This window comes from Arachis ipaensis, chromosome B09 (assembly GCF_000816755.2).
Source record: "Arachis ipaensis cultivar K30076 chromosome B09, Araip1.1, whole genome shotgun sequence".
Taxonomy (NCBI): Eukaryota; Viridiplantae; Streptophyta; class Magnoliopsida; order Fabales; family Fabaceae; genus Arachis; species Arachis ipaensis.
In genome coordinates, this window is record NC_029793.2 from 74,556,986 (window position 1) to 74,570,148 (window position 13,163).

At 36.0% G+C, this 13,163-nt stretch overlaps 1 protein-coding gene and 1 long non-coding RNA gene across 2 annotated transcripts in view; one reads left to right on the top strand and one right to left on the bottom strand.

Moving 5' to 3' along the window:
* LOC107616723 (GRF1-interacting factor 1-like) overlaps positions 2,519-13,163 on the bottom strand; it is a 23,550-nt gene continuing 12,905 nt past the window's right edge. Inside the window, exon 4 of the mRNA XM_016318661.2 lies at positions 2,519-3,061. Coding sequence (XP_016174147.1) covers positions 2,735-3,061 — 327 coding nt within the window. The 3' untranslated portion in view covers positions 2,519-2,734. The remainder of the gene's footprint in view (positions 3,062-13,163) is intronic.
* On the top strand, positions 3,589-9,469 carry LOC110266677. The gene is made up of 3 exons (XR_002354155.1): positions 3,589-3,605; positions 3,697-3,751; positions 9,427-9,469. It is a non-coding gene; the product is annotated as an uncharacterized LOC110266677 (long non-coding RNA).

A 13,163-nucleotide genomic window follows, 5' to 3' on the forward strand; every position in this document is an offset into this window, starting at 1 on the left:
ATTAATTCCTAAAACTAAAAGATATTATTTGTAAATAAAAATTACAAAGATAAAATAAAAGATAACTAATAAAAGCTAAATCCAACTAGAGATGCTCCAAGAGTGGGTCTTCAACTTGGACTGCCTGGCGCTAAATGCCAGACAGAGGCGTTGCTATTTGTTGGGCTTGTGGTGCTAAACGCCAACTTGGCATTTAGCACCCAAAGGGGGCAGGTCCAACTCTTCTCCTTTTTGCTCCAAACTCTGCCAAATTGCTTCGAATTTTACCTGAAATCATAAAAACACTAAAACAACTCAAAGTATCATTCAAAGAGGATTTTTGCACTAAAATATAATAAAACTTAATAAATTCTAACTGAAAACAACTAGAAATTAAAGGAAAAAGGGTACAAGATGCTCACGCATCAACTGAGTTACTGATAACTGTCAGATTATTTCAACGGTAACTTTGGCGTCATATCTCATGTTTTGGCGCCAAGTTACCAATGCAAAAGCAATATGCAAAACTTTAAGTATGAATTAGATTGAACTATTTATTCTTAATTAGATTCAAGTTAACATAATCAAGCACAATAAGTTGTGGCATACATATAAATCCAATGCAAAAGCAATATGCAAAAGTTTAGGTATGAATTAGATTCAACTATTTATTCTTAATTAGAGGCAAGTTAACATAATCAAGCAAAATAAGATGTGACATGTATGTAAATCCAATGCATGACACAATATACAAATCCTAAACCCCAATTTCACAATAATATAATTTAATTTCTAAACCCTAAATTCACAGAACATTACTCAATTTGTTTTTAAAACATATATTAAAACCAATTTCACAGCAAAATAGAAACATTAATGGTAGAAATGCTATAGGGTAGAGAGAGAGAGAGAGAGAGAGAGAGAGAGGAGATTTTGAAATGAGGGGGGAGAGGGTTCGCGATTCGAATTTAGGGTACGATTATCGTCAGATAAATTCGTCGGTAACAAACACAGCATTCCGTTAAACGTGTCTACTGTCGAATTTTTTCGACGATAAATCTGACACTACATTTGGCACCTATTTGCCTTGTTTTTCTGCCAAATATTACCAATGAATTTACCGTCGGAAGAGGCTATTCGCTGGTAATTATTTAGCATGACGAATCCCACTTTTTGGTTTCCCACGGTATCCCCCAACCCGGCAGGTCAAGGACTAATCCGTCGCGGTACTGAGCTCCATTTAAGGGTTTGCCGCTGGCCAATGGGTTGCTGCATGCACAAGGCGGGATTCGAACCCCCGACACTTGCTTAAGCGGACTAGTGAGCTAACCACTAGACCAACCCAACTTGGTTTGTTGTAGTGCTTTTTAATTAATGAATAGAAGCTAAATATGCCTAAAACTTGGGCCTAGAAGTCCAAATGGCTAAGGAAAAGAGGAGCGATAATATGGGAATGAAAAACTCTAAGGTGCTGATAGCAAAAGAAAGCATACCATAGGTACTTTGGTGTTGAAGTGGGATGGCGATGCGTGGATGAAGGTGTAAGGCATAGGGGTCACATGTGATGCGTTGATGTGATGTACCTGTAATCTTCTCATTCTCCGTTGGTAATTTAGGGAGCTTAATTAAGCAAAATTAAGATGGTATGCAAATTTTTAGACTGCTAACACTGAGATATGGAGCTGGACAAAAAATGTTGGGCCGAATTCTTTATTTCCTAAACTTTGTAATAGGGTTATGGGAGAAAAAATAAAAAAGAAAAGTTGGGTAATCTATTTTTTAAAATTTTTGTGCAAGATTTTGTTTATTACTATCTTAAACCTTTTCAATTAATAGTTCTAAGTTATAAACTTCTATAGATTTTTTAAATAGGTTGATTTTGAGTAATAAAACAACTATGTTTTTAAATAATTGTGTGATGTAAAAATTAAATAAATAAATCATTCAAAAAATAATAAAAAATAAAAATATAATCTTTCAAATTCACATGCATTTTTTTGAAAATTTATTTTGAGACCCGATTATACTAGTACTTGATTTAAATGGCTAGAAAGAGATATATGCTAATCAAAATTTTAAATAATTACTAATTAAGCTTTATATAGCATACATAGAAAGTACTCTTTTTAGTTATGCATAGAATTTGATTTTGCTTCTTAATTGATGATTCAACTTTTTATTTTATGTTATTCCTAACTTAATCTCTATAAAAAAATTTATAAAAAAAAATAATAAAATGAAGGATATATGTGCAAACTGATAAAAAAAAATGTATTTCTACCAAAATAATTACCAACAAAAATTATAATAAAAATCTACCAGAGAACTTTCCTATTTAAAACTGAACACTAAACACACAATAAATTACAAGATATTTAAACAGACACTTAATTTACACAAGAAGAAAAACATGCACATTGCTACTATTATTAGAAGTATTACTCTAAAAATAAACATTCAAGGCAATGAATTGTTGTTTATAAGCAGTATTACTATTATTCAAATATTGCTACTATTATTAGCAGTATTACTATTATTAGCAAAACAATTCATTCAATTCATTGCCTAATTCTACCCAACCCAAAATGTGCTAACACACCATATATATAATTACCCAACCAATAATAATTTGTCACACATTACATTACTTTATGCAGATACCGAATTCTAATTACTTGAACAACAAGCTTCGTTCACGACTTATTAATAATGAAATTACCACATTAATAAGCTAATTACTGATTTATAGCGTTAATTAGTTCCCATCATCACCAGAATTCCCCTCAGCTGAAGAACTCCCAATACCAACAAGGAGTCCCCTACCGCCGCCGCCCACCAAGCCTTCGCCAGTCGAACCCCGTCCAAAATCAGGGAGCCCTCCGGAAGCCATGGAAGCTTCGGTGCTTTGCAACATGTGAAGAGCTGGACTTGCAGTTGAGGAAGAGGTCACACCATGTTGTGGTTGCAGTGAGAAAGGTTGTTGTGCATACAAGAGTGAGGATCTTGCAGCCATTAATTGTTGTTGTTGTTGTTGAGCTTGCATGTAGTGTGATCCCTGCAGCATAATCCCACTAGAGGGGTACTGCAACAGTTTGATCCAACATGGTTAATTAGCATGTGTTTTGTTTTTGTAAAATTGATTCTAACAATGTATAATCGATAATCGAATGGTTTAATTATTTTGTTAGTCTTTATAGTTTTACTAAATTTAAAATTAGGTTTTTATTAATCCCGTTAAATTAGTAAATAATTAGTCAATAAATTAAATTTTAATAAAAAATTAGAAATATAAATATTATATTAAATTAGGATAGAGCTCATCAAAATGAGAATTTTGACACTAATTTCAAAGAATTCGGCTCAAGATTGGACCGAATAGACCGAACCGGTTGAACCGGATCCAAACCGGATCTATGGGCTCAACCGGCCCAACACTTAAATGAGTTAAGGCTCTCCTTCCTCCCCACTTCACCAAAGAGCTCGCTGAAAGCACAAACAGGGGAGAGAAGAAAAAACAAATTCCCTAACCCTTACATTACTTCAAATTACCGTATCTCCTCCATCCGAACTCCGATCACTGCACCGTTTGCAGCCACGCGACCACCGCTATCAGAACAATTTCATAGGTAAGCCACTTTATTACTCTCAGCCTCTCCTTCCCCCAATTTTTGAAAATTATGTAGTGGTATTGAATTTCTTTACTTTTTGATGTATTAGGATCTAATTAGCTTGAGAAAAACGTTCACTCTTACTTATACGAAGCTTGGATAAGGTGAAGATACCATAACTCTATCTAATTTTCTGAATTTGTGCCTTGGGTATTAAATTTCGGGTGTACATGTGTTATGAATATGTATTATGTTGTGAATAAATAACCGGAGGTTGAAATTGTGGACGTTGGAACTTGGTGGAGGTTGAGCACTAGTGTTTTATTGAACTTTTGGAGCTGTGTTTGTTTTAGTGAGTTGCATTGATCACTACGTGAAAACTGGCCAAGGTATGGTTTAGGTTTCTTGCATTTAATATATAATATTCTGTGAAAACTTAGGCTAGATGACCATCGGATAGGTTGGAATGTATGTGCATATTTATTGCTTAGTATCTTGTTGAGAAGTATGTTTTGGTTGGGTGCTTGTTGACTAGTTGGTGATTTGATGAATTGTTGATTAATGATTTAAGGACATAAACATATAAGCCTAGGATTTGTGAGCTATAGTTTTGGTTGATGGATTTGGGAAGTGTATGTGTATTATTGTTGATTTGAGGTATGATTTATTATGGTGGTTGTTGTGATGATGAGGAAGGACATACTATGTTGATAATTGCAGGTTTGGTGATGAATGGGTTGGGATTTTTAAATGAAAATGAGGTTTTGGAAGTTTTGTAAAATTTTGGTTCTGGGCCGAACTTCGGCAAGCTATAATTTGGATTCCGGACCCTCAAATTATTTCTAACTTGTTTTAAATGAAAATTGTGTTCGTGAAATTTACGTCGTTCGAAGAATGGGTGAAAACTATTTTAAATCGAAAAAGTTATGGGCGTCGGAAAATTTGAACAAAAAGTTGTTTTTTTTTTAATTCTGGCAGAACCAGGATCTTCGGTATGTGTACGCACGCACACACTTGTGCGCGCGCTCTGAGCTGGGTCAAGTTTTCACTTGTGTGTATGCACACTCTTGTATGCACGTACATCCCTGTAAATTTTCAGAAAAACGTGCGTACGCACACTATAGTGCGCACGCACACACATGGGAAAGCCCACTACTGGGAGCACTCGCACACTCTGATGCGTACGCACACACCCTGTTTCTTAGCACGCGTATTTTTGTGATTCCAAAATAAATTCAAACTTCTAAACCTCTATTTTCATTCTTCTAGTCATAAATAATAGTATTAAGTCTGATAATCAGATGAAGTTAGGAAATTGAGACAACTTGGATGTGAAGTAAAGCTAAAAAAAGTTATGAATTGAATATGAAATGTTATGAATGATTATGTTTAATACTTGGCTTAAATAATCAAATGATCTGAGATACGAGATTCCCTGGGTAAAGTACTGTGGCTTGCCACCACTTGTACCAGGTCGAAACTCGATACTCTGTTGACCCTACGACATAAGGGTGACTGGGCACTTATAAATCCCCGGGAATGTTAACCCCCATCGAGCAATTATAATTATTTGAGAAAAAGCTATGCATAGACTCTTGGGGATGGACATCGAGGGACAGTCCAAGGGTTTAGCAAACCGGACTTGTCGGGTTGGCTTGATAACCGACAAATGAGACTCATCAGCCATAGAACATGCATGCATCATGTGTATATTACTTGAATTACTTACTTGTGCATTAGCTGGGTGTGCCTAAATGTATTTTCTATGTTAAATGTATATTTGATATCTGCAGTACTTGTACCCTTGTTGTGCTTGCCATTATCTGCTTATTTGTCTGTGATATGCTGTCGGAGATGGAGGTATGAGGGAAAGGCGGTAAGACTTAGAGATAAGATTAAGTTAAGTTAGAATTAGATACCCCTACAAGACCACCTTTTATGGCTTTTGTTTAATACTTTAAGCTTTATAATCTGAGTGTCGGCGTTCTAGGATTGCGTTTAGCATTCCGAGGACCTTATATCTTATATGCGTGGCACCTTTACCATGCTGAGAACCTCTGGTTCTCACCCCCATACTGTGTTATTGTTTTTCAGATGCAGGTCGAGAGGTACCTCATTAGGCGTCTGGACTTCTGAAGCGAAGTGGTTAACGGGTTACTTTTTGTTGTATAGTTATGTATATATATGCTTAGTTTTGCATAAGAAATTTATTTCCTTGTACTTTTATTTCTTGCACTTTACTTTCCCGTACTTTACTTTTCTTGCTCTTTAATTTTCCAAAACTTTATATTCTTTCCATTTACTTTTCCTGCTCTTTATTGCCTTTATTTAATTTCTAGTCATTTATATTTCCTGTTTGCTCATCACTCCAAAATGATTGTCTAACTAGAATAATCAATTCACTATTGATTGCTTAATCCTTTAATCTTCGTGGGATCGACCTCACTCTTATAAGTTTTATTACTTGATGCGACCCGGTATACTTGCCGGTAGTTAATACGTGAAAATAAATTAATATTTTACATATCACACTGCAGGCTCAACAGGTCCCAGAGGAGCAATGGGTTGAGTTTGGGGCTTATCAGTTACAAGGAGAGGCTCTGTATTGGTGGTAGGGAACACAACGTATCCTGCAGCCATATGGTGCTGTGATTCCTTGGGAGGCCTTCTGAATAGAGTTCTATAAAAAATACTTTCCTAATTCGGTCAGAAATACCAAGGAACTTGAATTAATGCAACTAAAGCAAGGTCAAATGACTGTTACTGAATACACCAGCAAGTTTGAGGAGTTATATTGATTTTCTTGCATTTGTCAAGGTGCGCCTGAAGATTTTGCTGAGTGGAAATGTATTAAGTATGAAGGGGTCTTTGGAGCGATATTTTGAGCTTTGATGCACCAATAGAAATTAGAGTATTTTCTGAATTGGTGAATAAGAGTAGGGTGGCTGAGGAATGTGTGAGGAAGGCGGCAGCAAAGAAAGGAAGTTTGAGGGTGCCTTTTCAAAGGACTTCAGGGAGAAACTTTACTCTGAGAGGTAGGAATTTCAAGCGTGGAGGCTTTGTTTCGCAGAAGAATCAAGGCCAGAGCAATTACAGAAGGCCAAATACTAATGTTAATCAAGGAAGAAGGTTTGAAAATCAACCACAATAGGACTTGACCTATCAGAGGTGCGGGAAGTATCATCCTGGAGTTCGTGCAGGTCAGGACTTGGGGTATGCTATTTTTGTGGACTGCCCGGGCACTTGGGCAGTAATTGTGCAGAAAAGAAGAAATATGAGTCTAGTAGGGTGTAACAGCCGGGGAGAGTTTATACCACTTTTGCAGCAGGTGCTGAGGGATCAGAGACATTGATTAGAGGTAACTGTAAGATAGCTGGTAAAGTTTTAAATGCCTTATTTGATTTAGGAGCAACACATTCATTTATTTTAGTTGAAAAGACTAATGAATTAGGATTGAGAATGGTGGTTTTAGGTTATGATTTGAAAGTGCATAATGCTACTCATGAAGCTATGGTGACTAGGTTAGGATGTCCACAAGTTCCATTCTGAGTACAACAACGTAAATTTGTGCATGATTTGATTTGTTTGCCGATGACTGGTCTTGATCTAATCTTGGAATTGGATTGGTTATCCAAGAATCATGTTTTGCTTGATTGTTCTGAGAAGTCAATACATTTTATGCCGGAAGGGTCAGAAGCGCCAGTTGTGGTGAATAGTTACTATTTGAACTCTAGGATAGTAAATTATTCTGGAACTGATTGACAGGGTATCATGCTATTAACTGCGGGTGTTTCGGGTGATGCTCAAAACTTAGAACAGATTCCAGTTGTTAGTGAGTTTCCTGAGGTGTTCCCGAATGATATTGAGAAATTTCCACCTAACCGAGAGGTTGAATTCGCAATTGAGTTGGTGCTTGGAGCCGGTCCAATTTCAAGTACTCCTTACAAAATGTAACCTCTGGTGGCCAGGAATGAAGAATGATGTGGTGTTGCATGTATCCAAATGTTTAACATGTCAGAAAGTTAAAATCGAGCATAAGAGACCATCAGGAACCCTTCAGCCTTTAGAGATTCCACAATAGAAATGGGAAAGTATCGCAATGGATTTCGTGACGGGTTCACCTAGGACTCGGACTGGTTATGACGCTATTTGGGTGGTTGTGGACTGACTAACAGAATCAGCTCACTTTTTCCCCATCCGGATAAGTTGCACAATGGAAGAATTGGCTCGAATATACATCAAAGAGATTGTCATATTGCACGGCGTGCCTTCCACCATTATATTCCATAGAGATCTTCATTTCACATCAAGGTTCTGGGGAGCCTTTCAGCGTGCATTTGGGACTCAGTTGAGTTTGAGTACTTCATATTACCCTCAAATAGATGCTCAATCAGAGAGAACTATCCAGACCTTGGAGGATATGCTAAGGGCTTGTGTTTTGGACCAGCCGGCGAGCTGGGATCGGTATATGCCACTAACGGAGTTTGCTTATATAAATAGCTACCATGCGTGCATCGGAATGGCTTTGTATGAGGCTCTATATGCCAGGAAATGTCAATCCCCGCTATGTTGGTATGAAGCTGGAGAAAGAAGTTTGCTAGGGCCTGAAATGATAGCTGAGACTACTGAGCAGATAAAGAAGATCCGTAATCGAATGCTTGTAGCCCAAAGCCATCAAAGGAGCTATGCTGATCAAAGGCGAAAGCCTTTGGAGTTTAAAGAAGGAGAGCATGTCTTTCTGAAAGTTACACCAACCACTGGAGTGGGAAGAGCCATTAAGACTAAGAAACTGAATCCCTATTATATTAGACCGTTTGAGAACCTAAAAAGAATTGGGCCGGTGGCTTATAGGGTTGCTTTACCACCGTATCTTTCGAACTTGCACGATGTGTTTCATGTGTCACAGCTTCGGAAGTATACTCTTGACGCAAGTCATGTTCTGGAACCGGAATCGGTTCAAGTGAGAGAAGATCTAACACTTCCAGTAATCCCGGTGAGGATTGATGACACTAGCGTTAAACGATTGCGTGGGAAAGAAGTAACACTGGTAAAAGTAGCTTGGAGTCGAGCTGGTATTGAGGAACATACTTGGGAACTCGAATCAGATATGCAAAAAGATTACCCACACCTCTTTACAGGTAACTAAATTTGAATTTTAAGGGCAAAATTCTTTGTTACGTGGACAGGATGTAAACCCCGTTAAATTAGTAAATAATTAGTCAATAAATTAAATTTTAATAAAAAATTAAAAATATGAATATTATATTAAATTAGGATAGAGCTCATCAATATGAGAATTTTGACACTAATTTCAAAGAATTCGGCCCAAGAATGGATCGAATGGGCCGAACCAGTTGAACTAAACCCAAATTGGGCCCGTGGGCTCAACCGGCCCAGCACTTAAATGAGCTAAGGCTCTCCTTCCTCCCAACTTCAGCAAAGAGCTCGCTGAAAGCATAAACAGGGGAGAGAAGAAAAAACAAATTCCCTAACCCTTACGTTACTTCAAATTACCGTATCTCCTTCATTCGAGCTCCGATCGCCGCACCGTTTGTGGCCACGCGACCACCGTGTCGAGCTCTACAATTCTTTCGAAACAATTTCATAGGTAAGCCACTTTATTACTCTCAGCCTCTTCTTCCCCCAATTTTCAAAAATTATGTAGTGGTATTGAGTTTCTTTGCATTTTGATGTATTAGGATCCAATTAGCTTGAGAAAAATATTCACTCTTGCTTATACAAAGCTTGAGTAAGGTGAGGATACCGTAACTCTATCTAATTTTTTGAATTTGTGCCTTGGGTAATAAATTTGGGGTGTACATGTGTTAGTATGTATTAGGTTGTGAATAAATAAATGGAGCTTGAAATTGAGGACGTTGGAACTTGGTAGAGGTTGAGGACTAGTGTTTTATTGATATTTTGGGGTTGTGTTTATTTTGGTGAGTTGCCTTGATCACTACGTCGAAATCGGCCAAGGTATGGTTTAGATTTCTTGCTTTTAATATATAATGTTCTGTGAAAACTTAGGCTAGATGACCATAGGATAGGTTAGAATGTATGTCTATATTTATTGCTCAGTATCTTATTGATAAGTATGTTTTGGTTTGGTGCTTGTTGACTAGTTGGTGATTTGATGAATTGTTGATTAATGATTTAAGGACATAAACATATAAGCCTAGGATTTGTGAGCTATGGTTTTTAGTTGATGGATTTGGGAAGTGTATGTGTATTATTGTTGATTTGAGGTATGATTTATTATGGTGGTTGTTGTGATGATGAGGAAGGACATACTATGTTGATAATTGCAGGTTTGGTGATGAATGGGATGGGATTTTTAAATGAAAATGAGGTTTTGGAAGTTTTGTAAAATTTTGGTTTTGCGATGAACTTTGGTGAGCTATAATTTGGATTCCGGACCCTCAAATTATTTCCAACTTGTTTTAAATGAAAATTGTGTTCGTGAAGTTTACGCCGTTCGAAGAACGGGTGAAAAATATTTTAAATCGAAAAAGTTATGGGCGTCGGAAAATTTGAACAAAAAGTTGTTATTTTAGTTCTGGCAGAACCAGGATCTTCGGTATGTGTGCGCACGTACACTGTGTGCGCACGTACACACTTGTGCGCGCACTCTAAGCAGGGTCAAGTTTTCACTTGTGCGTACGCACACTCTTGTGCGCACGCACACCCCTATAAATTTTTAGGAAAACTTGCGTACGCACACAATAATGCGCACGCACACACAAGGGAAAGCCCACTGCTGGGAGCACTCGCACACTCTGATGCGTACGCACACACCCTGTTTCTCAACACACATATTTTTGTGATTCTAAAATAAATTCAAACTTTTAAACCTCTATTTTCATTCTTCTAGTCATAAATAATAGTATTAAGTCTGATAATCAGATGAAGTTAGGAAATAGGGATAACTTGGAGGTGAAGTAAAGCTAAAAAAGTAATGAATTGAATATGAAATATTATGAATGATTATGTATAATACTTGGCTTAAATAATCAAATGATCTGAGATACGAGATTTCCTAGGTAAAGTACTGTGGCTTGCCACCATGTGTACCAGGTCGAAACTCAATACTCTGTTGACCCTACGATGTAAGGGTTACCGGGCACTTATAATTCCCGGAAATGTTAACCCCCATCGATCAATTATAATTATTTGAGAAAAAGCTATGCATAGACTCTTGGGGATGCACGTCGAGGGACAGTCCAATGGTTTAGCAAACCGAACTTGTCGGGTTGGCTTGATAACCGACAGATGAGACTCATCAGCCATAGGACAGGCATGCATCATGTGCATATTACTTGAATTACTTGCTTGTGCATTATCTGGGTGTGCCTAAATGTATTTGCTATGTTAAATGTATATCTGATATATCTGCAGTACTTGTACCCTTCTTGTGCTTGCCATTATCTGTGTATTTGTCTGTGTTATGCTGTCGGGGATGGAGGTATGGGGGAAAGGCGGTAAGACATAGATACCCCTAGAAGACCACCTTTTATGGCTTTTGTTTAATACTTTAAGCTTTATACTCTGAGTGTTAGCGTTCTAGGATTGCCTCTGGCATTCCCAAGACCTTATATCTTATATGCGTGGTACCTTTACCATGCTGAAAATCTCTGGTTCTTACCCCCATACTATATTGTTGTTTTTCAGATGCAGGTCGAGAGGCACCTCATTTGGCGTCTGGACTTCTGAAGCGAAGTGGTTAACGGGTTACTTTTTGTTGTAGCAAAGTGGTTATCGGGTTACTTTTTGGATTATATATATATGTACTTAGTTTTCTCTCCGCATGACTTGTTCCTTTTGATCCTCTTAGAGGCTTATCGAGAGACGTTTTGTTTATGTATGTTTGGTTTTGGAATATGTACATATATGTATAAATGTTCTCCGGCCAGCCTTAACTTCGCAGGCTGAATTAGGAGCTTGTTATTTTGTATCTTTGGTCCTCTATTCCTGGTTTTGTTATCTTGTACTCGTTGACTATAACTTTCTTAGCACGCAAGTTAACTCGTTTTCTGAGCGAAGCGCTTTTTATTTCACGACTCTTATTTCACCTGTTCTTCAAGGCTCCTAGTTATTGTTCTCTTTCTGCTGTTATATGTATATAATTTATTTTAGAGGTTGTAATACCTCACCATCTCTGTTTTACAACTTAAGCGTAAAACTCTGTGTGGTAGGATGTTACTGTCGGGGCGTATTATAAGAAGGAGAAAAGTATTGGCCTTGGACCCCTAAAAATTTGAAGGATATTTTTTATGATGCCTAAATTTCTCCTTATATATGAGATATGTATTTAAAAAATTAAAAAATCTAATATAATTTGATGGTTTAATTGTAATTAGTTTTAACTATTTGATGGGTTTAAATTTCAATAGTATTATTTACTAAAATATATTGATAAATTTTTTTCTGAAAAGAATAACTCTATAACCACATGTCATACTTAAATTGTTTTTATTATAATAAAAAATACAACAAAAAATAAAAAACTCATAAAATTCGACTTTTTCATATCAAAATTTTTAGGTCCATATCTAACTACAACATTTTGGTTAATTAGAAGACAAAATTAGGACTAATTGTTCTTATACTTTTAAAATGAAAGAAATCCATACTTTTTAAAAAATATAAGAATTTATTTTATTTCTTTGAATTATTTGTAATTAAACCAAAAAAGTAGACAATAATTGGCTCATCTTTAAATATTTTTTACTAATTAGTAATTAATAACGAGTGATGTATTTCTTGTTAATTAAACAAAATTTAGCTCTATATTTATTATATTTTATATCAATAGTTCAGATTTATATGGAGTAGAATTTTAAAGTTTGTAGTTTAGAGTTTAAAATTTAAAGTTTACGATTAGAAATTTAATATTTAAATTTTAGAATTCAAAAAACGGAATATTCTTTACATTTTTGGAGCATATTGGCATTCGCCGCAATAAAAGCTAAGAAGCTAAACGTACAACCATGCGAAGCATTTAAATTTAAAGGTTTAATTACTCCGTTGGTCTTTATAGTTTTGTAAAATTTTTAATTAAGTTCCTATATTTTTTTTTTTTAATTGGGTCCCTACACCAAATTTTTTTTCAATTAAGTCCCTTTTAGTAGTAATTGACTTAATTTTATAGGGACCCAACTAAAAAAAAAGAATTGGTACAGGGACCTAAATAAAAAGAAAAAAAAGTATAGGGACCCAATTAAAAAAAAATTGGTGCAAGGACTCAATTAAAAGAAAAAAAATATAGGGACCTAATTGAAAATTTTGCGAAACTATAGGGACCAGTAGAGTAATTAAACCAAATTTGAACCTAAGTAAATTTTGTAAGTAAAAAAGTTATGAAAGACAGACGTTTCACCGAGTTGATACGTCTGTGTGTCAGACACATTTTGGACAAGATACGTGTGTTTTCATTGTAGTCCAACCCAAGTAATTTCGAATACATTTGGACATATCTAAATACTATCACGTGTCAGTGTATCCAACCTTATTCTTAACATGTATTTTTAAAATGAGTTTAGAAATAGTATATATTATTATTATTTATTAATACAAAAA